The following is a 23,339-nucleotide window of genomic DNA, read 5'->3' on the forward strand; positions in this document are numbered from 1 at the left end:
TGGGCACGGGGCCTGGCAGTAATGTTAGTGGAATCAATCTGTGAATGATGGAGGAAGGGGAGAAGCAGGCCCTTGGGCAGTAGGTGTCCCATCAGAGAGGTATCTGTTTTTCAACCACTAAGACTTTATTAAGTTGCCCCCCGAGGGCCCAGCCTGTGTCAGGCTCTGGGGAAGAGAAAAATGCAGTGGAAGGTACACCCACTGCTCTCAGGATTGGTCCCCCCTTCTACTCCCCTCGGCTTTCCCCCAGGGCACCCAGCGCAGCCCTGGCATGGGGCGGGAACACCATAATTTATCATTAATGATTGCCATTATTAATATTAATGTGGAGGACACCTCTGACCAGAACCAACTTTAAGGAGCAGCAGGAAGGAGGCCCAGCTCCCACCTACCCATCCCAACACCTCGGGCCGCCAGCCATCACCCTGCACACCTTAGATCACCGAACAGGACAGGCCATGTTAAGGTCCTGGGGCTCCCCCTGGAGCACAACCAGGGGAACAGGAGGGGCTCTGGGCCCCAGGTCCCCAGGGCTCACCTGAGGGACACCCAGTTGGAGTCTTGGTGTCAAGGATGTGTCTGGGAACAGTGTAGGGAGGAGGGAGTGGACAGTCTGTCCACTTATCGGGCTGACCTGAGGGTTGAGTGAGGTACCACCTGGCACTGAGTGGCAGCTCAGTAAACGATGGCTATGATTACTGACCCCCCCAACCCGGAGTTTAGTGGAGACCAGCCCTGTCAGGTGCCCCTGAGGAGCCGGGTGGGCTCGGGGGTTCTCTGGTCTCTACAGGGCGGCTCCAAGGCAGCAGGATTAGCCAGGGGGCTCTGTACAGCCCCTGTGACAGGCCTGGGACCCACAGGGCCTCTCAGGACAGAATCAGAAAGAACTCTGTTTTTGGAAATAAAAAGAACTGCCTTATAAAGAAGTGAGGTCTCCGTCCCAGGAGGTGTGCAAGCAAGAGATCCATCCATTCATTCAACAAGCATTCACTGGGCCCCTCCACTGTGCTGGGTACTGTGTTGGCCAACGGGAGTTGGGAAAGAAAGCATGAGACACAACCCTGCCTGGAGAAACCCACGATCTAAAAAAGCAAGAGCTACTGAAGTTGCCAAACTGACCCCGGGCCAGGGCTGCCCACCCCTGTACACGTGTCAGAGGCTGGAGAAAAAGCAAGAGGCCCTTTGGCATGAAGGGGGCTTGGGGAACACCCGGGGCAGCTCAGTGAATGCGCTCTGGCCCTGCAGACATGAGGTCAGGCCCCACCTGCTCTGAGCCCCTCGTGGCCCTGTGATCCCGACGGCCTCCTGGTGCCTATGCTCTCCTTGCCCTGGTCCACCTTGACCACAGCTCAGCATCAGCCTCCAGAGCCCCCACCCACCCCGAAACCCAGTCGGGGGGTTAGGAGGTGTCCTTGGAGGGAGGGCCCTGCTGGCAGCAGGGAGCAGAGGAGAGACAGGTGGCTGTCTGCCTGGACAGGGGCGAGGGCACAGCCAGTCCCAGGCAGGTGGCAGGCTCACCCCTTGCCCACTTTCCTGCCCCCCCAGCATCTACAACCCTGCCAACCATAGTTCCCGGGGAGCAGGTTCCAAGGAGGCCCAGCAGCCAGACCACCAGCTGCTGCCCCCTCCCCGTACAAACACTAGCCACAAAGCACCCTCCCCCAGCTCTGCCCGCCTGCGGTGACAGCCTCTTGGCACCAGCTCTCCCCTTCCCTCCATCTGTCAGGAATCGGTGCAGACAGACTGTGAGAACCACAAGAGGAAGTAGCGATGCTGCTTGGACCCCACCCCTCCCCCCTACCTCCCCAGCGCTCTCCCCTGCACCCCACGTCCTCTCTCTCCCCACTCCTCTCTGTGTCTTCCTTTCCCTTGCATCTGTCTCCTACTGATGAAGCCATTGACAAAGTTGGGAGTGGGGAGGGGAAGAGGACCAGCCAGCCAGTGACCCCCACTTACCGGTAATCACCACACACCACGGCCACAGCACGGCCACCCACCCAACAGTCTTCCTCCTTTACGTTCTCCCAAACCATTAAGGAGTCAAAATCCTGTGCGACTGTGGGCTCAGTGTCCCCATCTGTACAACTGGTACAGCAAATCCTGCTGAGCCCGCCTCCCAAGGGATACCAGGAGCCCAGAGGCAATACACGGAAAGGGCTCTGTAAACCACAGAACCTTGTACAAGGCAAACGGCCTGTGTCCCCAGCTTCTTCCTGTCTGATGTGGGAATAAAGATCCTAGTGCTGCCCTCCTCCTGGGAGTAGCGAGGCCAGAATGGGACATGAACAGACAGAAAAATGCCTTGAAGAATATAAAGGGCAGCAGGAACGCAAAGGCAGGGCTGTCGAGGTAATGATCCTCACTGTATTGATGTGAGGTGAGCAGGGCAGAGCTGGGGAAACTGAGGCCCAGAGGGAGCCGTCACACAGCTAGCTGTGTCAGAGGCAGGGTCAGAACAAAGGCCACGCCTCCTGGCCACGTCCACACCAGCGCCCCAACCGGGACGCTCAGCCCTGGCTCCTCCAGACCTTCCAAGGGGGTCTATGTCTCCTTGAATTCTCCCAAAACGTGGGGAAGAAATCAGCTTTTTCCTTTCTTTAGAGTGAGCCCTGCCCGACTGGCAGCAGAACCCACAGGTAACGGGGGAAGACCTGTTGCAGAGCCGGAGGAGCAGCGACGGGGGTGGGCAGGGTGCAGGCCGGCGGGCCAAGTGTCCCATTGGACATGAGACTTTTCATTTTAAAACAGGGGTGGTTCCAAGCCGGGCACCCTGCATGGGAGCAGGCGCTTGGTAATGCCAAAGTGCGGGCAAACATGGGGGTGGGTCTTTGCACCGAACAGAGAGTATAACCCCTTTCCCCCTTCATCCCGGCAAAGCTTGGCCCAAGGCCCCACAGGCCCCAGCGGGGAGGAAGTTCTGGTCTAGCTGCCGTCTCAGGGTCCTGTGAAGCCACGTCTGCCCCCAACTGCAGCACAGATGTGCCCAAGGAAAAGGGGAAGGAGACATGGGTCCTCCACCCCTTTCACTGCCAAGGAAGCTTGAGGTTCAGAGAAGCCAACTGCCCAAGGTCACATATTGAGTTGGGTGGCCAAGGCCTGCTTTTCCATCTGCAGGTCCTTCCCAGGTCCCAGCAGGGCACTGGCACAGAGTAGGCCTGCAGTGGATGCTGGAGCTCAGACTCGAAGGCTCCAGTCCATACCAGGCACTTCTCGGAGGCTCACAGAAACACCACGTGCGAGCGGGCACGTGGCGCAGGAGGGTGCAGCACGAGGGGCAGGAACACAGCCTGGGGTGGGAGGGGCGCTGGGCGTGTGAAAAGCCAAAGACCCCCACCCGCTCTCCTCCCTTCCCTGCTTCTTCGCAGGCCCTAGCCAGGGCCCCCTGCCCCATCCTCCTGAGGCCCGTGGTCTGGTGTGAACCACAGACTCTTAATCGGACCATCGTGATGCAGAGTGGCGAGGATGGAGATGGAAGGAAACACAGGGACGGGGGAGCCCAGAGGAGGCCCTGACTCAGCTGGGGTGTGAAGGCTCCCTGGAAATGGAGACTCTTGAAGCAAAGTGGGGCTGGACAAGCAGAGGAAGGGCCTTCCAGGCAGAGGGACCCACATGTGAGAGTGTGATGATGCCCCTGTGATATCAAACACATGTGGGGTGTGGCTGGAGCACAGAGCCATGGGGTTTGGGGGGACAAGTGGATGGTGAGGTCTGCAGCAGGAGAGATGCCAGGTATGTGTTTGGGTGTTGAAGGGCCCTGAATGTTAGCAAGCAGACTATCCTGTGAGTGGGGGACGTCCCTGTAGGACGCTGAGCAAGGGCAGGACAAAGCTCCGCGTGTCTGAGCCCTCGGGGCAGAGAGGAGAATGGACGGGAGGGAGGGAACAGAGACGAGGTTGGTGCTGCTGCCGTGGTCCGGGGAGGCTGAAGTGGGATGGGGAAAGGGCCTGGACCAGCAAGTAGGAGGGGAGGATCAGGCCTTGGTGGCCGTTAAAGGTAAGGGAGACGGGGGCTGTGATGACTCCCAGGTTCCTAACCAAGGCCAGGGCAGTGTCCATGCTGTGGACTGGCCTCAGGGCAGAAGAGGTCCATGCACAGCCCCCAGTGCCCGTGTGCCCGGCCACAGGTCATCGCAGGGTCTGGGCACTGCCACCTTGCTGACCCGGAGACAAGCTGTCTGCAGAGGTGTCACCTTTACTGCTGGCCATGGCACATCTGTCTTCAGCCCCCCACTTCCTTGGGAGGTAGGTCACGGTTACAGAAAGCAGCCAGTATTTATAGAGCCCAGAGTGTGCAGCCCACCAGGCCCCAAGAAGCAGTGGCCAGAGAGGGGATAGGCCTTACCCGAGGCCACACAGCATGTCAGCTATCACAGGCCAGGAAGGGACACTGAGCAGGCTTGGAGTGAAGGTAGGGGGCCGTGTTTGTGAGCAGAGGTCCCAGAAACAGAGCTGGGACCTGGGTAGGGCAGGAGCGTCACAGGAGACAGATTTGAGATGGAAAGGAAGACAGATTTTGTAACAGGAAGGGCTATCCAGGGACAGAAAAAGCTATCAGGTTGCTTAGTGAGCTCCCTGTCCCTGAAGGTATTCAAGCAGACAATCCCCCCCTCCCCAACTCCAGCCCCTGGGGCTGCTGAGGGGATTCCTGCATTGGGGTGGGGGTGGGGAGCCTGCTTTGGCCAAATGAAGATGCTGCTCCAGGGCTTCCCTGGTGGCGCAGTGGTTGAGAGTCTGCCTGCCAATGCAGGGGACACGGGTTCGAGCCCTGGTCTGGGAGGATCCCACATGCCGCGGAGCAACTAGGCCCGTGAGCCACAACTACTGAGCCTGCGCGTCTGGAGCCTGTGCTCCGCAACAAGAGAGGCCGCGACAGTGAGAGGCCCGCGCACCGTGATGGAAAGTGGCCCCCGCTTGCCACAACTAGAGAAAGCCCTCGCACAGAAACGAAGACCCAACACAGACAAAAATAAAAATAAATAAATAAATAAATTAATTAAAAAAAAAAAAAAAGATGCTGCTCCAGCCCCAAGAGCCACAGCTCACTCATTCACTCACTCAACACACATTCACCAAGGCTTGCTCTGTGCCAGGCCAGAGGCAGCGGGCACCAGGGGCAGGTGGAGCAGAACAAGAGAAACCTCATCTCTCAATCTTCCCCACCCCCATCCAGGGGCGTGAGGCCAAAGCTGGGCAGGGGGCAGAGGACGGAGGCCCGGGCTGCCCACGCTCCATGTCACAGGTCTGAGGGGCTGGGCTCCCTTATCTTCCTGGGCACATTTGGGGCACGGGGCCAAGGGCTGGGCAGGATCAGACACAATGCAACCTCCTCCTGCACCCCACCCCTCCTGGAGGTCCCCAAGGCTCTGGGCTCATTTCCTAATGAGGTCCCTGGAAGGACTCTTCCTAATTAAATTAGGACAGTAAGTTATGGCCTGTGGCCGCGGGGTAAGAAGCAGGGACAAAGGTGACTTCTGGGGGCACTCCCTGGCCCCTCCCAGCCCACCCAGCAGTGCAGCAGCCTGGCATGGGAGGGGATTCCTAAAGGACAAATGGGAGATGGAGGTTCAGAAAAAGAGGTCAAAATAAGTGGAGCAAATCTTGAATGGAGCACTGATCACGTCCAGACACTATTCTTGGTGCTTTTCCTAAACAAACTCATATAATCGTCCAACCACCTAGAGGGTTAGGTGTTGATGGCTCCATTTTAGAGAGGAGACAAGTGCTCAGAGAGGTGAAGTAACTCGCCTAGGGTCCCACAGCTAGGAAGCGGTGAAGGATGGACTCGATCCCAGGCAGCCTAGTTAGAGGCCCTGCTGTTATCTGAGTCACAGCGGAGTTGCTCATGGATGAGGCAATGCAGAAGCAGTCAGACGTAGGGGAGCTGTGGGGCTTCCCACCCCCATGTCTATGGCTCGCACCTGGCCGCACAACAAGCAGAGGTTTGGAGTCAGACCTAGACAGGGGTCAGGGAATCTGAATTTCAAAAGCTGTCCAAAGTGACTCAGACTTCTGATCCAATCCTCACAGGTGGGAAAACTGAGGCCCAGGGAGGAGCAGAGACTTGCCCAAGTCCCTCAGCAAGTCAGCGACAAGGTGAGGCTACCTGGCTCCTGGTGTGGTGAGGGTGAGAGCCTGGGGGGGACTCGCTTGTAACGGATCAACAGTGACAAGGGCTCAGGCCTCTGCTTCCAGGGGGAGAACTCAGTGCAGAATTTGCAAGTGTGGGAGAGGCCAAAGGCCAGGGAGGGGGGGGGGCGAGGGGTCTGGGAGAAGGGGTGGCAGAGAGAACAGGGGCTCCAACCACACGGCTGGCAGACCTCTGTGTCCTGGTATGGCCCAGTTCCCGGTGTAGGAAGAACCGACTGGCTCTGTGAGACCCAATGAGGCTTCAGATACTGTACCCAGACCAGGAATTGCTCATTACCCGCGTGCACAGAGCAGGAGTCTGGGGTTCAGATTCGAGCGACTTGTCCCAGGCCTCCAACTAGGACGTGGAAGGACTGCAGTGGAAACCCCAGTCTAGCTGACACTGGGAGGCCATGTGTTTGCCTTGTCCATGCACCTCCAAGAAGCAGGCAGTTGTGCAGATGGGGGACGAAAAGAGGGGGAGACATGAGAGCATTACATATGCAGCATATTTAAAGCCTGGGGCTACAGGTATTAAAGAATTGGCCTGGTCAGACTCAGCAAAAAAGTAAACAGGAGGAAACCCCCGAGTGGATATAGGTGCTGCTAATAAACAGTTGGTTCCGGCTTTGCGCATACGGTTTAGCCACATCCCCTGTGTGATGGGTTGGATTTCACAGCCCTTGCTCTCTGCTCTGGGCCTTCTGGGCCTCAGGGAACGGGGGCAGCTCCTTGGACCGCCACGTCTGGGTCCTGGCCATGGCGGAGCTCCTGCGAACTCCGTGGTTCTCAGGGGGAAACAAAAGAATCCCAGAGAATTGGGGTTGAGAGGGGCCTGGAGATGCCCCGCTCCCAATGAGCAGAGACCCAAGAGGGGCAGAGACCTGCTGATGGCCATTAGGTAAGGTAGGAGCAAGGGTGGAGCTGAGGTGGGCCTGGTCTCTGGGCCATGGCGTTTATATCAACCTCAGCCCTCTGGGTGGGGCGTGGGTGGGTGCAGACAGCGGGCTATAGGCTGAGGCTTGGAGGGGAGAGGCTGCCATGGCAGGGGGCAGGCTGGGAACAGAGACTGCTGGCACCTCTCCAGCTACAAATAATTCCCCGCCACAAACAGCCCAGTGGGGGGCTTTGGCTTTCCCTTGGCTGGGCGGCCTTGGCCAGCATGGGAGGAAGAGCGTCACCTTGTCCCTGCAGCCTCTGTGCATCCAGAACAGTCACCTCCCTCCTGGTGCACACCCGCTCTCTGCGCACGCACACCCCATGCACACGCACGTGTGCCGGTGCACATGGCCGAGTGCGGCTCTGAGGGTGATGGGGGCAGCAGATGGCAGCTCGGGGTCCAGGAAGTGGAGAGGGAGGGCGGGCGGGAGGAGCACTGGTGTGAATATCCCTGGATTCACGCCACCAGGAAAGCCCACCCCTGGCCTCCAGCTATTCATACCAGCAGCTTAACCTGGGCCGACGGGCCCTTCCTGCCTCTCATCAGCTGCCAACTCTCTGATGTTAAACTGGACCCACTGGTGAACCAAGGCCCCCTCCTAGATAACTAACTATGCCAGGCCCGGATGGTTAACCAGCTCTCCTTGGTTCTCTCTGCTTAACCAGCTCCCCTAGGCCACCCAGGAAGCAGCCACCCTGGGGCCCCCGGTGCAGATGGCAGCAGATGAGATGATTCCTAAGGTCCCTCCCGGCCCGAGAAGCTGCTGTTCTCCCAGGCAGCCGAGTCCTCCCAACTGGCCAGCTGACCTACATCTCTCCTGCTGCTATTTCAGCAACTGCCCTCTTGTTATGTCCTTGGAGGAGGAGAAGGAAAGCTGTTGACGGTCGCTTCTACTTGGCGGGGATCACGGGCTGGGGAAGGGGAAAGGGGATGCTCACTTCAGGGCCAGGTCTGGGCAGAACACTTTACATCAGCCTGCACACCTTTGAGAGGTGGGCTCATCACCCCCATTTCAGAGACCAAGGATCTAAAGCTCAGAACATAAGACGCATACCAGGGACCCTGGCTAGTGGGTCACAGGGCTGGTGGCCTGACTCCATTTTTCTCCATCACTCCACTGCATCCAATGCAGTCACGGGCACAGGAAGAAGACAAAAGGGAAAGTGGCCCAAGGAACCTGGGTCTTAAGGCTGAGTTCTGGAAGTGGACCCTAAAAAGCCCAGCTACCCTCCATCTGCCTGCCTGGAATCCACCCACAAAGCCAGGTACACTCCTACCAACCCTCACCAGGCATTAAGGAGCTCGAGGGCCACAGGTCCCCCTCCCCCAGGCCAGGACTGGTCCTGAGCCCAGCTCCAGGGAGAAGAAATCTGCTCAGAGTGCTGGTTCCAGTGCAGGTGGAGCAAGGACCAATGGGTAAAGGGGAGATGAAGTTCAGAGAGGGAGAGCCCCTCACGCAGGGTCACACAGCAAGTTAGGGGCAGGGGCAGAACAACTTTTATAAAGCTGTGGAGGAGACAGATTCTACAAATATCTTGAGAAAAATGAAGACCAGTTATACTCCCTTCTGTTTTCTTTGGTGGGGGTGGGGAGTCCTTGGGGCCAGAACACAGTTGTCCCTTCTCTTTGCTTTGTTTTGTGAGGCCTGGATCTGGCTACTTTGTCTGCCCCACGGGGCCAGGGTGAGGTGGCCCTGTGCTCAAGGAAGAGGGAGGTCCTGCGGGCCGCCAGCCTGGCTGGGAAGGGCCATGGGGAGCCAGGGGGTGTTGTGAGATAGGAAAACATCTCCTTGAGGGAGAGCGACAAGGTGAGGATGAAAACGCACATGCTCAGCCATGCTTTTCCTAGGACTTTCTCTTAAGGGAAGAACCAGACAGCTGCACAAAGGTGTAGTACTGATATTCACCCCAGCACTGTGTAGAACAGGAAAAAAAAAAAAAAAAAAAAAAAATATATATATATATATATATAACCAACTAAACACATGTCTCTCAATAGGAGACTGTGTCATTAAATTAGGGAAGATTCATGCAGTGGACTACTATCTAGCCCTTTAAAACGATAATACGTATCTACTGTTACTGACACTGAAAGATGTACATGATGTGGGGAGAAAACAACTGGCATAACACACGTTCGTTTTGCAAAAACACTCAAAAAACAAACAAAAAAACCCCCAGAAACACACATGTTCATGCACACCAGCTCGCATGCAGAGAATGCAAGAACACCTCTGGGAGGACAGGCAGCTCCCATGGTGGTATAACCAAGGGGGACTCCTACCTTCCTCTTTTCCCTTTTCTGAATTGTCTGTGTGTTTTCTTTTCTTTAAATTACAAGCATGAAATTACCTTTAATCGGAAAAACTTACTTCCGTTGGAAAAATAAAGGAAATCAATTGAAGTGAGTTTCAGCTTCAGCACTACCAGTAACAGGCTGTGTGGCCCCAGGCGAGCCCCACGCCCTTGCTGAGCCTCACTTTCCTCATCAGGAAAATGGGGGCGATAATGAACTCCTGCACCACCTTCCTCCCAGAGCAGCTGTGAGGCACAAAGTGGAAAAGGCCATACTGTGGTTCGAATAGGCTGAGAGGGCCGGAAACTGAAATAGTCTCCAGAGTGGCTGGGGTAAAGTCCCCTGTGGCATCTCAAAGCCAGTGACCAAGGGAGGGCGGTGGTCACGTTGACCATTCCCGTGTACTCCCAGACTGGCAGACCTCAGAGAGGCTTTGGGCTGCCATATCCAAGGGGCAGGTGCGTGGAGGCCGTGAGGGGTCATGGGAACTGTGTGGATCTAGGAGCCCCATGGCCCTGCCTCTCTGGGTGACTCTCCTAGTCACTAGAGGGTGTTCCAAGGGGCCTGATAATAAGCTGGGTTCCTCGCCCCCAAAGCAGCCGGCCTGTGGGCACCTGGTCTGGGCCCTACCAGGGTCAGGGAGGTCAAACCAGGTGCAGGGGGATGGGGGAGCTCACAGGCAGGGCCCGCTCCTGAGCCACTCCAGCCAAGGGGCTATTCCTAGGGCCTGTGACATACACCGGCTTGTAACAGGAGCCATGGCGAGCACGACTGATGATCAAAACTGCCACCTGGGGCCGCGCTCATGCTTGGGGGCACCCAGGGGCCAGAGCTGCTCAGGAGGGAGTCGGTACACCCACTGGCAGGGGCTGGCAAGGATGGATGCCTGGGGTACCTAGACAGGAAGGGCGGTCGCAGCACACCCCAGGCCACTCCCACTGCAGCTGTGACTGGGATGTGTGAACGTGTATCTCTTCCTTTCACCTGTGTCACAGTGCAGCCGGACAGGCATGGCCCAGTCCTGCCGCTGACCTGCTGGCCTGCCTGGGGCAAGTGACTTCACCTCTCAGAGCCTCGGCTCTTTCCCTGTGAAGTGCAGTGATGATGCTTCCAGGCACCGGCTGAGGGAGGTCTTGCATGAGAAAGCCCCCAGCAGTGAGCATGCTCATGAACTCTTACTATAGTTAACAATTTTATTTTAGACGAGTTCCCAGCAATCTGGGGGTGGGCAGCAGACCGCAGCCAGGGGCAGTGTGCACCTGCGGTCCCTTTCTGTGTGCAGGAGCCAGTGCCCGCCTGCAGCCTGAGAACACCTTGCTCCCTGGTCCAGCAGGGAAAGGAAAGGGCAGGCGGGGTGGCAGCAGGTGGGAGCGTACTGTTCTGACTCAGTCCCACCCAGGAATGGAGGACACCCTAGTTCTGAGAATGGGTCCCCGCTGACACCTGGAGCTGACGTCCAGCCACCAGGGCCTCGGTTTCACCTTCTGAAGCCTGGGGCTGGGAAGCTCCCAAGTTTGCAGGGTGAGCACTGAGAGGCCTGCGTGCCCAGGCCCTGTGTGACTGTGGATGTCACTGGTGCCCTCGGGGCTTCAGGTGACCCAGCTCACAAGAGGGGCCTGACTATGGTCCCTAAAGGAAGCCCAGCTCCCTTCTCCAGCTTCAAGGACCCCTCAGGGCCTTCTCAGAGGCCCCTGGGTCCCCTACATCTGACCGATATCAGCTTCTCACCCTCAAAAGTGGGTGACATTTCCTCAGTCCATTCATTCATGCACACACCATCCCTCAAATGCCTCGGCTCTGGGCCAGGCCCTGTGGTCCCCCACCACAGACACTCCCAGCAACCACGAGCTCCTACGATGAGCTATTACAAGGGTGCACAAAGCCATGGGCATCCAGACATAGGAGAGGTTAGATCACACCAGGAAGACAGGGAAGGCTTCATGCACGTGGTAATGAGCTGGGTTTTGAAGGATGGGTAGAAGCCAGGGAAGGACAATCCAAGCAGAAGAAAATTATGTATGTATGAGACCTAGAGTCAGCAAATTACATGGGGGTCAGAGAACCAAAGTCCACATTTTGGATGACTTGGGCTCTTGGCCTTTTCTGAGGAAGGATGGTAATATTGGAAACGACACTCCTTGAAGTCATCTGCATCAGAGACATATCACTGGGTCCTCAGTTTTCCTATCTGTACAATGGAAACAGTACTCACCACCCCACAGGCAATGGCCAAGGAAGGCCCTTGGAAACTGTGGAGGGTCACACTCATGGGGGGTGCTGGACAAGGGGGGCCTTATGTTGGGGCTCCATGTGGTCTCCGAAAAAGACGGTCCCTCCTAGACAGAAACCTGTAGCACAAGGAGGCATCACTGGACACTGCAGCCCCTCACCCTCTTCTTCCATGACCTCTGGGCCCCAGGCCCTCTGACCCCAACCAGGTAGACAAAGCTCAGAGAGGAAGACGCTAAGGAAGAGTCCAGGCTCCAGACTGGACAGGCCTGGGCCAAATCCTGGCTCTAGCACTCAAACATCATGACATTGGCCAAGTTGCTTCTCTTTGAGCCTCAGTTTCAATCATCTTTAAAATGGGAATAATAAGAAAACAGCCCTCACAGGGTTGTGAGTAGTAACGTTAATGAATTTAGATTGTCCAACATGGTGCCAGGCATGGGGGTAAGTAGCCAGTATCTGTTATTAGTAATTCCCTCAAGGGAGCTATTTATTTTGGAATCCCTCGTGCTCAGCACAAGGCTAGCAGAGCAGACAATGTGGAGAAGACAGATCTGAGACCGAGGGGAGAACAGGGACATGTTGTGGGAGCTCAGGGGCTAGGGAGCAAGAGGACAAGAGGTCAGGGAAGGCCACCTGGGGGAGGTGGCATCTCCACCAGGCCTTCAAAGACTGGGTGATCTGGGCATGCGGGCATTTGCAGAGCAGGTGTTACCAGTGCTGCTGAGATCCAGGGCCCCGAGGCCTGTCTGCCCAGCCCCCAGAGCAGGGCCCCATACCCTCCCCTAGGCCCAGGACTGGCTTCATGGGGATGGCACTGGCCTGGGGGTCTGACCACTAACCCTTGGCCAGGAGACTTCCACTTGGTAACAGCCCTGAAGGGTGGCACAAATAAGCCTATACCCTCCTGCTCCATCAGCCCTCTGGGTCCTCTCGCTCCACACCCTCTCCCTGGGGGCATCTCTCTGGTTTCACCTGCTGTTGCTATTTCCCCAAGGAGGGAAAACTGTCAAGTCAGCTGCCTGCAGACAACCGAGAGGACTAAGCCAACCAGCCCTGAGGCCTACTGCACTCAGAACCCCCAGCAGGCCTGAGAAAGCCCAGGGGGTTCCCAGAGGGGAACTCCGTCCCAGGAGAGCCCCTGGGAAGCCACATGGGAGAGTCTTCAGCAAACACTCCCAAGGCCTGCTGGGGCCAGCCGCGGAGACACTGACCTGGCCCTAGTGAAGGGAGAAGCTTAGGCGCTGCGGGGCAGAGCCATGGGGGCTGTAGGGCTTCCTCCCCGTCCCAGGCACAGACAGGTCTGGAAACCAGCCTTGGGACAAGCATACGGCCTGAGGGAAGCCTTCCTCTGCCCCACCCAGGGCCCCGGCCACTCATTCACTGAGACCAACCAGGCCTGTTTGATTCATTTCTTCCCCCAGGCCCTCCCTAGGTACCTTTCTCCACTCCCAGGTCCATCTCAGGGCCGAATGGCCTTGGGACCACCTCCACCATGGCTGGGGAACCCTCTGGCTGAGGCACGCCTCAGCTGCGGGAGACTTTGGATCTCGGGCTAAGCAAATGCGGGCAGGAGAACCAGGGGGTCCTGGCAGACAGGTATCTAGAGACCTCAGTGAAACTCCTCCTCCAGGAACGGACAGACCCACTGCCATTCATTGAACACCTACTGCTTACCAGGCACATTATCTCACTTAATCCTCATCACTGGGAGGGAGAGACTATTATCACCTCCAAGGCCATTCAGCCAGAAGTCACAGTTGGGATAGAAAACCAGGAGTATCTGATTCAAGGCCACATTGAGTTATTCCAACACACATCTCTAAGTCCCCTCTTTCGACTCCTGTATCTCAGCCCTGGGGAAAGAGGGTAGCAGGGAGGGCTTTCTGGAGGAGGTGATACCTGCACTGATGACTCTAAGATGACAAAAAGAAGGTAGCCAGGTGAGGGAGCAGAAAGTGTTCCATACGGATGGAATGGCACGTGCAAAGGCCTAGCAGTAAGAAGCAGTAGGAGGGCCAGAATGTGACAGAAGTTTGGTGTCACAGGTTCATAGGAAGAGCAGGAAGGGGCTGGAGGGCAGTGGGCAGTGGAAGCTGGTCACAGAGGGCCAGATGCAGAGGAGTCTAAGCTGACCCTATCCTATGGGTACATGGGAGCTTCAGGAGGACTCCGAATGGTGGAGCTGGTGGGTCAGATGAGGAAACCGAGGTTCAGAGAGCGCAGCATGATCCGTCAGATGACTCCATCCAAAAAAGGACACGAAGCTGGGCCTCGTGTCAGGGGTGTGAGAATGGCCTAGGCCAGGCGGCACACTGAAGACCAGATGCGGGCTTGCAGCCCCAGCTGGGAGCTGTGGCCGAGCTTTAATTATTTACAAGGCTGCTTCCCAGCAGGCCTCAGCACTCCTGCAGCCTGGCCTTGCCAGCTAATGAACTCTCGGCCATGGGAGACCTTGCTGCGGCCACTCTTTATTAAAACTGGAACGGAGGGGTGATGGGGGCTGGGAGAACAGGGCAGCCTAAAGAAGCCTGAACAGGTAGAGGAAACTGAGCATACGACCGGTCCACCTGTCTAAGCAGTCCATCCACACGGAGAAGCGCAGAGTTCTTCCCAGAGCTGGAAGTGGAGTTGGGGGGTTGATGTCCCCTCAAGATGGGGAAACAGAGGCCTGGGAGGACTTGCCTGAGGTCGTCAGCTAGTGCTTGATGCAGCACAAGTTCCATTAGTTGGGTGCCTGCATTCACACCCCAGCAGTTTCAGTTTCACTTAAAAATCATACACCTTAACCCCTCTGTGCCTTTGTAAAATGAGGAGAATGTGGGTACTTCCAAGAGTCACCCCATTTTATAGACTCGAGGTGCATGAGGTGATACGTGTAGAATCTCAGCACAACTCCTGGTCCGCAGCAAGTGCTCGGTAAGTGTTCATTGTTGTTGCTGTTACTACTCCGGGGGCAAAGGGCTGGCTGGAGACCAGAACCCCTGTCTCTGCTCCCAGACACTAAGCAGCAACAGGAAACTGAGGCCAAGGCGCCAGCTGGCCTACGTGACCCAGGTGCAGCCAGGAACTCCACCCCTTCCCCCGGCCGGGCCGCCCCTGGGCTTCCAGCCCCTTCCTCCACTTTGAAGGCCCTTTGAGCTGGGAACTGAAACCCCATGAGCCTTTCCCTTCCCCATCCCCGTCAGCTCTATCTGTGTCTCCAAAAGGCCAAGTCCCATCCGCTGCGGGTAAGTTTCAGCACTTAGAAGGTCTTAGTTTGAGTTCCAGCTCCAACCCTGAGGAGCTGTGTGAATTTGGGGGAGTCATTTCACCTGTCTGAACCCCAGTTCTTCCTCTATAATGTGGAGACTGCATCACCTATTTTTAAATGGTAAGCTCTGAGGGAATGGCATTAGTTACCATCTTTCAAGGCCTGCCTAGCTGTCTCTTCCTCCAGAAAGCCTTCCTTGGCTTCTTCCACATACAAGCTCCCTCCCTCCAACCTCCATCAGCTCTCAGAATTTATGGTCTGCATTCTGGCCCCTTTGGGAGCTTGAACTCATTTTGCCCCACAGAGACTTCACTTACAAATGGCAATCCCCATTTTGCATGCCGAAAGGTATAGAGATGGGGTGATTCAGGCCCTCTCACAGGGTGGAATGGTTGGAGTGGTCCATAAGGCAGGGAGGATGGTTCCAAGAAATGCAGCTCGGGCAGGTGGCCCGGAATGGAGGGAACTCCCCAGATGGGGAAGGAAGGGGTGACAAAACACCATTTTCCAACACCACGCCGCCTCATACAGCCACCCAAAGCTCCCACCCCTTTCTTCAAGATTTCTCTTTCTGGCCCCTAGGGGTCCCTTTCTAAAGACCTTGGTGGTGTGAACATTCATCCATTCCCTTCTCTTCAGCAGCCCCATGTGAAGACTTTCTATGGGTATAACTGATGGTGGAGCAACAGCTACCCCCCATTTGGCAGATGAGGAAACAAGCCCAGAAAAATCCAGTGTTGGGGACGGATACTTGACACCAACGGCAAAGCCCTCAACGTCGGTTGCTTTTGTTCACTAACTCTCTGCCTGTGACTCCACCCCATCCATCTCAGAATGAAAGCAGGAGCCCAGAGTGGCCATCAGATTGGCCCTGGTCCCATCTGGGGTCACCCAGCCACCTGCTACTTCACTCCTCCATCTTGCCCAGAGCCTCGATGGAGATGAAAAGCACCCGGATCACCCTCCTGGGTCCTTCTGCCCCACCCTCCCACCGGAGCAGACAGTGCCCCTGAGCTAGGAGGCAGGTGGACACCCTGACCAAGTTCTGTCACTCTCAGCTGTGTGACTTTAGGCAAATCACTCAACTTCTCTGAGCCAGAGTTCTTATCTACAAAGGGGGATGACAAGAAACACTTCTGCTCTTCACAGCCGCCCCCCACAAAACTGTTGTTATACAGAGCCAGGGATAAGGTAAAACCAGCCCAGAAATGCACAGTTTCCACTTCCCCGCCTCATCCTCAGCACTCCCACTGTAAGGGAACCACAGAAGAACAACTCCGGGCGAGGAGACTCACTATCACATTTTACCCTGGCTCAGGCATTTTCAGAATTTCAATAGCATTGGAAAATGGTTAGGGTCATAATTAGGCTAAGAACTCTGGAGTCAGGTGCTTAAATGTAAGCTCCTACTTAGCAGCTCAACAGCTGTGGAATAACTAACTTGATCTCTCAGTGCCTTGGGGTTTTTTTGTTTTGTGTTTTTTGGTTTGTTTTGGTGTATAAAATAGGACTGCTCTGAAGGTTACAGGAGTTTATATAAGATAAGCACTTACCACAGTGGTTGGCATACAGCTAACAGTCGGCACATGTTAGTCGCATCACTTTCAATTACATTTCTAGAACTGGTCTTCAAAACCAGGGCAGGAATCATTAGCCCAAGTGGTCAGGAGAGGAAACTGAGACAGGAGGGAAAGATGCGCCCATGTCACACAGCCAAATCTGGGTTGGTCTGAGAATGAACCTGGAGGCTGACTGGCAAACCCCGAAAAAAAACACTATAACTCAACAGACAATGCCTGTCCAGGTGGTCCCTCTACCCTTCTTGCCATTGCGTGGTGCTGTGGGCCTGTCCACCTGTTGCCCTCCTCCCACAGAACCTGCACTCCCTGGCCTGCGGGGTGGGCCTGTTCTCCAAAGTGTCCCAGTGCCTGGCATACAGCAGGTGCTCAGTAACGATGAATGAATGACTGCCCGCGTCTGTGTTTTTATAGAGTCTTGTTTATCTGTTTCTGGAACTATACTCCTTCCACTGTGGCAACTGCTTGCTAACTCGCTTCAGGTCCCACAGACATCAGAAACCGTATGCACCTCACGAAACAGCTTCCAAAGCAGTCGCGCCCGGGTGTACAAACACCACACTCAGCAAAGGCGGTCGGCCACCTGCACGTGACCATGGGTTCACGCGCGGCCTTGGGATCCTCACGCCCCTTCCAGGAAACAAACTCATCCTTCTGGCCCCCTCCTTCCTGCTCTGCCCCATGACTCATGCCTCACTCTGGCTGGCAGGAGAGAGCAGTCAGCCAACCAGGGTGGCACAAGAAAGGTCTTCACCATGACTAGGCAGAAAAGCAGCGGGCGCCAATGCCCCGCCTGCACCTACTACCCAGGGGAGGCGCGGGGGTGTGGCCAAGGCGGGGCCAGGGCAGGGCCCCAACGCCAAGGGCGCCAGAAAACTGCACACCCGGCCGTTCCACGATTGGCCTGCTCCGACCACAGGGACCTATGGGGTGGTCCTCGCACAGCCAATCAGGGGCCCCGGGGAGCCCATTCATTCAAAAACCCAGCAGGAAAAGGAGTGAGGCTAGGCCCAGAGTTGCCTGGAACTTTGAGACACGCGCGCGTTCCGTGGGGCCTAGGCAAGAGTCCCGGAGGGCCTGATCGCAGAAAGCTAGACGCTTGCAGGGACCGTCGCGTCGCCGCCCCACAGTTCCAGCCCAGCAACCCGGGCGTGGCGTGCCCTCCTCCCGGGCCTTGCTGCGCCGGGCTTCGCCCCCGGCTCCATCAGGACCTGCCGGCTGCCCAGAACCCGCTGGGTCTCTAAGTGCCTGGAGGGAAGGGGCTCCCGGGAGGGTTCCCGGCTGCAGGCTCCGGCAGTAAAGGTCCAGGCAGGTGGGCCGGTGGCGGCTGCAGCCACGTGGACGCTGAGCAAGGCGTCCCCCACCTTTCCCTCCCTTCCCGGCCGGCCACTCACGGCAGTCATCCTCGTCGCTGTTGTCCGAGCAGTCGTCGTCCTCGTCGCATCTCCACACAGAGGGAATGCAGCGCTCGTTCCGGCACCGGAACTGGTCCTCTTCGCACTCCTTGACTGACCCTGTGCGGGGGAGAGGGGACGTGAGCCGGATCCCCGGAACAAGCGATCCCGGCCGCGGGGAGGGGTCTACTGAGTGAAGGAGAGGGCCCGATGCTGAAGCCAACGACCTGCAGGCCTCTGGCACCCTCGATCAGGAAGGAGGGCAGGATGGTAAGGGTTCCTGGGATGACGGGCTGCTCTGTGGCAGGCACACACAGTCGGTGTCCCACCACTTGGGTATGCCCCCCATTCAGAACACTCACCCGCACACACGGCCCTCAGTGAGAGATCCACGCAGACACAGCCCACAGGGAGCCCCTGAACACGCCGCGACACGCGCACTGGGCGCTGCGGGCACATCCGCCTCGCACGCAGCCCCTCTTTCTCTGCCACACGCAGGGGTCGCCGGAAACGCATTGTCAGGCGGGGTAGTCTCCGGGCTCCGCTCATCGCCGCCGCGGAGCGCGTGTGTCAAATTAACGCCAACGGCGAGAATCACACAGCCCTCCCGAAAGCATCAGTGATCACCCCCAGCAAAGTTCCCGGCCTGCCCGGCCCCCACGGCGCCCATCCCCCAAGAGCAGGTGCCGGAGGGCAGAGCCCACCACACAGGGAGCCCCGGGGGCGGGGGTCTTGGGCAAATTAAGGGAGAGCTGGGTCCCGAGGAGCATATCCCACCCGGGCGCCTCCCTGCCAGGCCCGGGCTCGGGGGCCCCGGCGCAACCCGCCCCCCGGCCTCCGGGCCGTGCTTTGTTGGCCGCTCCCGCGGCGCAAAGCCGGGCCGGGGACCGGCCGCACGCACCTTGGCCGCCGCGCAGTGGATCCGCCGCCGCCTCGAGATGCTGAAGCTGCAGCAGCAGCAGCAGCAGCGCCAGCGGCCGGAGCGCGCCCCGTTCGGGGCGGCCCATGGCGGGCCCCGGGCTCCGGCCGCCGCGCCCCGCGCACCCCGTGCCGCCGCCGCGCGTCAGCCCTCCGAGTCCTTGCCGCGGCGCCGGGGCTGCCGCTGCCCCCGCCGCCGCCGCCGCCGCCGCTGCAGCCCGCCCCGGCTCCTCGGCTGCATTTCAAGCAGGTTCCGTGACGCTCGGCGGCGGGGCGGGCTCAGGCTGGGCGCGCGGCCCCAGGCCTGGGCTGCCTCAGCCTGCGCGCGCGCCCCCTCCCGCTGCCGCCTCCGCCCCACGCTCCTCCCGCTGACGCCTCCTTTCCCTCCTCCCTCATGCCCTTGGTCCACTTCTCCCTAGGCCCTCGCTCGGTGACCCCGCTCAAGGCCCGCCGCGTGCTGGGCGCTGCAGACGCTAGGATGAGCCAGGCGAGGCCCCTACCCCCAGAGGTGGCAGACGGCCCAAGGGAAGTAGCACAGGCTGCCTGGAGGAGGTGACATGCTGATAGGCGGCTGAGAGAGGCCTAGGAGTGAACCTGGGCGGGAGGGGAGGTGATGTTCCCGGGTGCACAGGCCTGGGCATGTGCACACAGAGCAGGGATGGTAGTGGACAGGGATTGGGGTGCCAGGATTCGTGTGATCAGGGAGAAGCTGGGGGAGCAGGAATGGACTTCTGCACCGCTCCAAGACTCCAACCCGGATATTACACGTCTGTGTAGCTGGTTAACGTGCCTATGTTGCATTCTCATGTGAGAATTCCCACGGCCAAGGATGTGAGGCAGGTGGCTTGGGTCTGGCGCACAAACTTGATTCATTCATTCTCATTCAGTGTTCTGCTGGGCCAGGCAGAGGGGCAGACCATCAGGGGGAACTGCAGGGACGACAGGGTAGTCCTTGCTGTGATGGAGAAAGGCAGAGACTGTGGGACCCCACAGAAGGGACGCCTCATCCCTGCTAATAGGGGACGCACACCCAGGGCTGCTGTCTGCTTCTGGCATGAATAAGACCTCTCCCCTGGAAGGTCTCAGCCCCATCTTATCCATGCCAGGGTACAGGTGACTAGATTTTAGCTACCTGCTGGTAAGCAAGGCCCAACCAGCCCAGCCTTTTTGGACAATGAGTTTTGAGGGCACTGGCCACTAAAAGAGACAGACTGGAAGGTGGCTAGGCCCAGTGTAGGTCCACCCTCCCCTCCTCTCTTGCTGCCTCACCTCCATGGCAGAGGGGCAGAAGAAGGGGCTTCAGGAGCTGTTAGTCTCAGGCCTGGAAGCCACTCTGTCTCATCAGCAGTCCTGTTACTGAGCCTTGTTTCTTCCCACAGAGGGCAGCCCCTTAGCAATTTGGTCATCCAACAAGCACATCCCAGCTCTGCTCTGTGCCAACCCTGGGCCTAGGAGTGCCAAGGTGAATCAGACATGGTACCAGCTTGATTGGTGGGGAGACAGACCATCCACGGACAGACAATGAAATGCAAGCATGCTTTCAACAAAAACTTATGGAGCACCTCCTATGTGCCAGGCATTACCCAGGGATACAGTGTAGAAATAGATGACGTCCCTCTTTGCTCTCCTGCACCTTACATCTTGGTTGGGAGAGACGGACACAAAAGCAAGAAAACAAACAAGAAATGATAATAATTTCAGATCATCATAACTGCTATGGAAAAAATAAAGTAGGGTGATGTGAGAGTGATGGGAGGTAACTTTAAAGAGGTGACCAGGGAAGGCCTCTCTGAGGAGGTGACATTTCACTGAATGGCAAGAAGGAGCCTGCTGTAGACTGAATGTTTGTGTCCTCCCAGAATTCATATGTTAAAACCTAATCCCAAATGTGAGGGTATTTGAAAGTGGGGTCTTTGGGAGTCAATTAGGACATAAATGGGATTAGTGCCCTTATAAAGGAGGCCCCAGAAAGATCTCTGGCCCCTTCTACGATGTGAGGACACATCGAGAAGAGAGTCATCTTTGAAACAGGAAGTGGGCTCTCACCAGACACCAAATCTGCTGGCATCTTGATCTTTCAGTGCCTTGATCTTGGACTTCTCAGGCTCCCAACAAATTTCTGTTGTTTTTAAGCCACCTAATCTATGATATTTTGTTATGGCAGCCCATGTGGACTAAGACAGAGCCCAGCCATAGGAAGATTGGCTGGAAGGGCATTCCTGGCAAAGGGACCAGCAGGACAGAGGCCTTGAGGTGGGCTGGAGCCTGGTGATGAGAAGTTGGGTGACCAGGTGAGGTCAGAGTCAGCAAGGTTCTGATCACATGAGGGCTTTGTAGGCCCCAGCAGGAGGTTTGGATTTTGTTCCAAGCACAATGATGACCACTGTGACAGCAGGATGCCTGGGACTCTGGAGCCCCTCCTGCAGCCAAGACTGACTGCTTCATCTCAGCCCCTCCTTCACTCTGTGGTCTCAAGGAAAGTCAGTTCCCACCTCTGAGCTTCAGTTTCTCATCTGTAAAATAGAGATGGGGAATTTCAAAGGTCTATTCTAGTTTTAAGATTGTGTGGATTAAAGTTCAGAGGCAGCAGGGTAGAGAGATTAAGAGCATGGGCTCTGGGTTAGACTGCCTGAGTTTAAGTCTGTTCCTTCCCTTCCTAGCTACATGATCTTGGACAACTCACTTAACCTCTGTCTCTCAGTTTCTTTATCTGTAAAATGGGAATGGTGACAGTACCTCACAAGGTTGTGAGGATTACATTAGAGGAGATGCATAGCATGCACTGTACTGTAGGTGCATAATAGCTATTAGTTATGTTACTGTTATTCAAACATAATTCCCTGTCAAAAACCCCTGATAACTTCCTAACACTCAAAGAATAAAGACTAAGCCTTCCTTGACCTCCCCTCCAAGGGGGTCTTTGCTCATACTGTCCAACACACATCCAGCTGCCAAAGTGGGCAGCTCCTTGTCTCTCGAAAACCCCCTCATTGGAGGTTCTCCAGGCTCCTCTCAGCCCCCACCCAATTTGGGCCACTTCTCTCTCTCCCTAGTCAGCCTGTGACCTTCCTGAGGACAGGAACCAGCTCTCCTGCATTTCTGGGTTCCTGGCACAGGGCATGTTTGATCAACGTTTGTTTGTTGTTGCCTTTACCATGGTTTCTGTATGCCTAGGAGGACTATGTCTTATTCATCCCTATTTTCAGAGGATAGATACAAGGCTTGGCATATAACAGGCATTAGATAAATGATGTTTAAATCATTGAAAAGGTTAAAAGGAAAACCATACCAAGTAATAATAATAGCTAATACTTATTGTACACTTGCTGGAGGCGGGGAGGGGGTCAAGCACCATCTAGGTGTTTTAAACGCTTTAACTCATTTAGTCCTTACAGCATCTTCATGAGGCAGGTTTTATGTTGATCCCATTTTACAGATGAGCAAACTAAGGGGTGGGGAGGTCATACAGCTAGTAAATGGCAGGCCTAGCATTTGAACCCAGAGGGCAGAAATAGGAATTTTTCAGGGCACCTAAGTTGGTTAATTCTAGTGAGGGGCAAATGAAGAAAGGTTTGACACACACCATACACCAAATGGACACTGAGGTCCTTGTACAACTTGTTCCCAAGTGATTTCTTGTCCTCACCTGTCCTCTCTCTCCATCCTGGGCTGACTCAAGCATACAGGCCTCGCCCAGTCCTGGGTTTCCAAAGAAAACCCTCAAGCCCAACCCCAAGTGCAATGAATTCCCCACGAGACAGAAACAGGTGACATTCCACCTGCTGTCAGCATGTCACCCTGCCCATCCCAAGTCTCTGTGTCCTGCCTTCAGAGCCACCAGAGGCCAGTGGCCCACCCCTTGCACATTCTACTCCCTCACCCTGTCCCCAAGAGAGCCTCAGGCCTCAGGCCTCTGCCAGGCTGTACCCTCTGCTGAGAACACTCTTGCTCTGGCTGACTTCTATGCATCCTTTGGGCCTCAGCTCACATTCCTCCTCCTCTGGGAAGTCCTCTGGCCTCCTCTAGAGAGGTCCTCCCTACCCCTCTGGCCTCCCACAACACGCCGTGTCCCAATCTCTCTGATCACACTGGGCTATCATTGTTGTATCCTCCATCCAATAAGGAGCTGCTCAAGTCAGAAACTGGGTCATCCTGGTCCCTTCTGTGTCCCCAGTGATAATTTGTTAAAGGGTACTGTGACCATATGAATTCTCTCCAGGGCCAGGGCCAGAGGGCCTTCTGCATATACACCTCCCCCAGTCTGCTCTGGCTGGCCTTGTACCAGGCAAGGGGCACAGATGAGCAAGACTCCATCCCTGCCCTTGAGGATCTCTCGTCTGGGGGCAGACAGTGTCGGTGCAGGATGATAAGAGCCCCAGAGAGGGGGTGCCCACAGGCATCACATCCCCACCCCACGTCAACCACGCAGCCGGGGACAGAGACCAATGGCCCCAAGCTAATCACAGCTGAGCTGCAAGGACAGCAGAGCTCTCCCACTGTCCACTATCATCACTTTACAGAAGTCTAGCCTAAGTCTGTTATGCTGTACTGGGAACCAATTGCCAATTTCTCTTTGCCACTGTCCTTGTGTTTCTCTCTCTCTCTCTC

The 23,339-nt window shown here is 56.5% G+C and overlaps 1 protein-coding gene across 26 annotated transcripts in view; it reads right to left on the reverse strand.

Annotated features, from left to right (window-relative positions):
• The window catches only part of LRP8 (LDL receptor related protein 8), a 79,008-nt gene extending 59,634 nt beyond the window's left edge, over window positions 1-19,374 (reverse strand). For 4 of the 26 annotated variants that reach the window (XM_036845301.1, XM_036845284.1, XM_036845288.1 and 1 more), the window contains exons 1-2: window positions 18,176-19,089; window positions 17,814-17,933 (exon numbers count right to left, since the gene is read on the reverse strand). In XM_036845301.1, coding sequence (XP_036701196.1) covers window positions 17,814-17,933; window positions 18,176-18,362 — 307 coding nt within the window. In that variant the 5' untranslated portion in view covers window positions 18,363-19,089. Of the gene's footprint in view, window positions 1-17,813; window positions 17,934-18,175 lie in introns of all 26 variants that reach the window. The other 22 variants (XM_036845303.1, XM_036845297.1, XM_036845281.1 and 19 more) reach the window with 14 other exon arrangements.
• Between the last annotated feature and the right edge of the window lie 3,965 nt (window positions 19,375-23,339).

Source organism: Balaenoptera musculus, chromosome 1 (genome assembly GCF_009873245.2).
Source record: "Balaenoptera musculus isolate JJ_BM4_2016_0621 chromosome 1, mBalMus1.pri.v3, whole genome shotgun sequence".
NCBI lineage: Eukaryota > Metazoa > Chordata > Mammalia > Artiodactyla > Balaenopteridae > Balaenoptera > Balaenoptera musculus.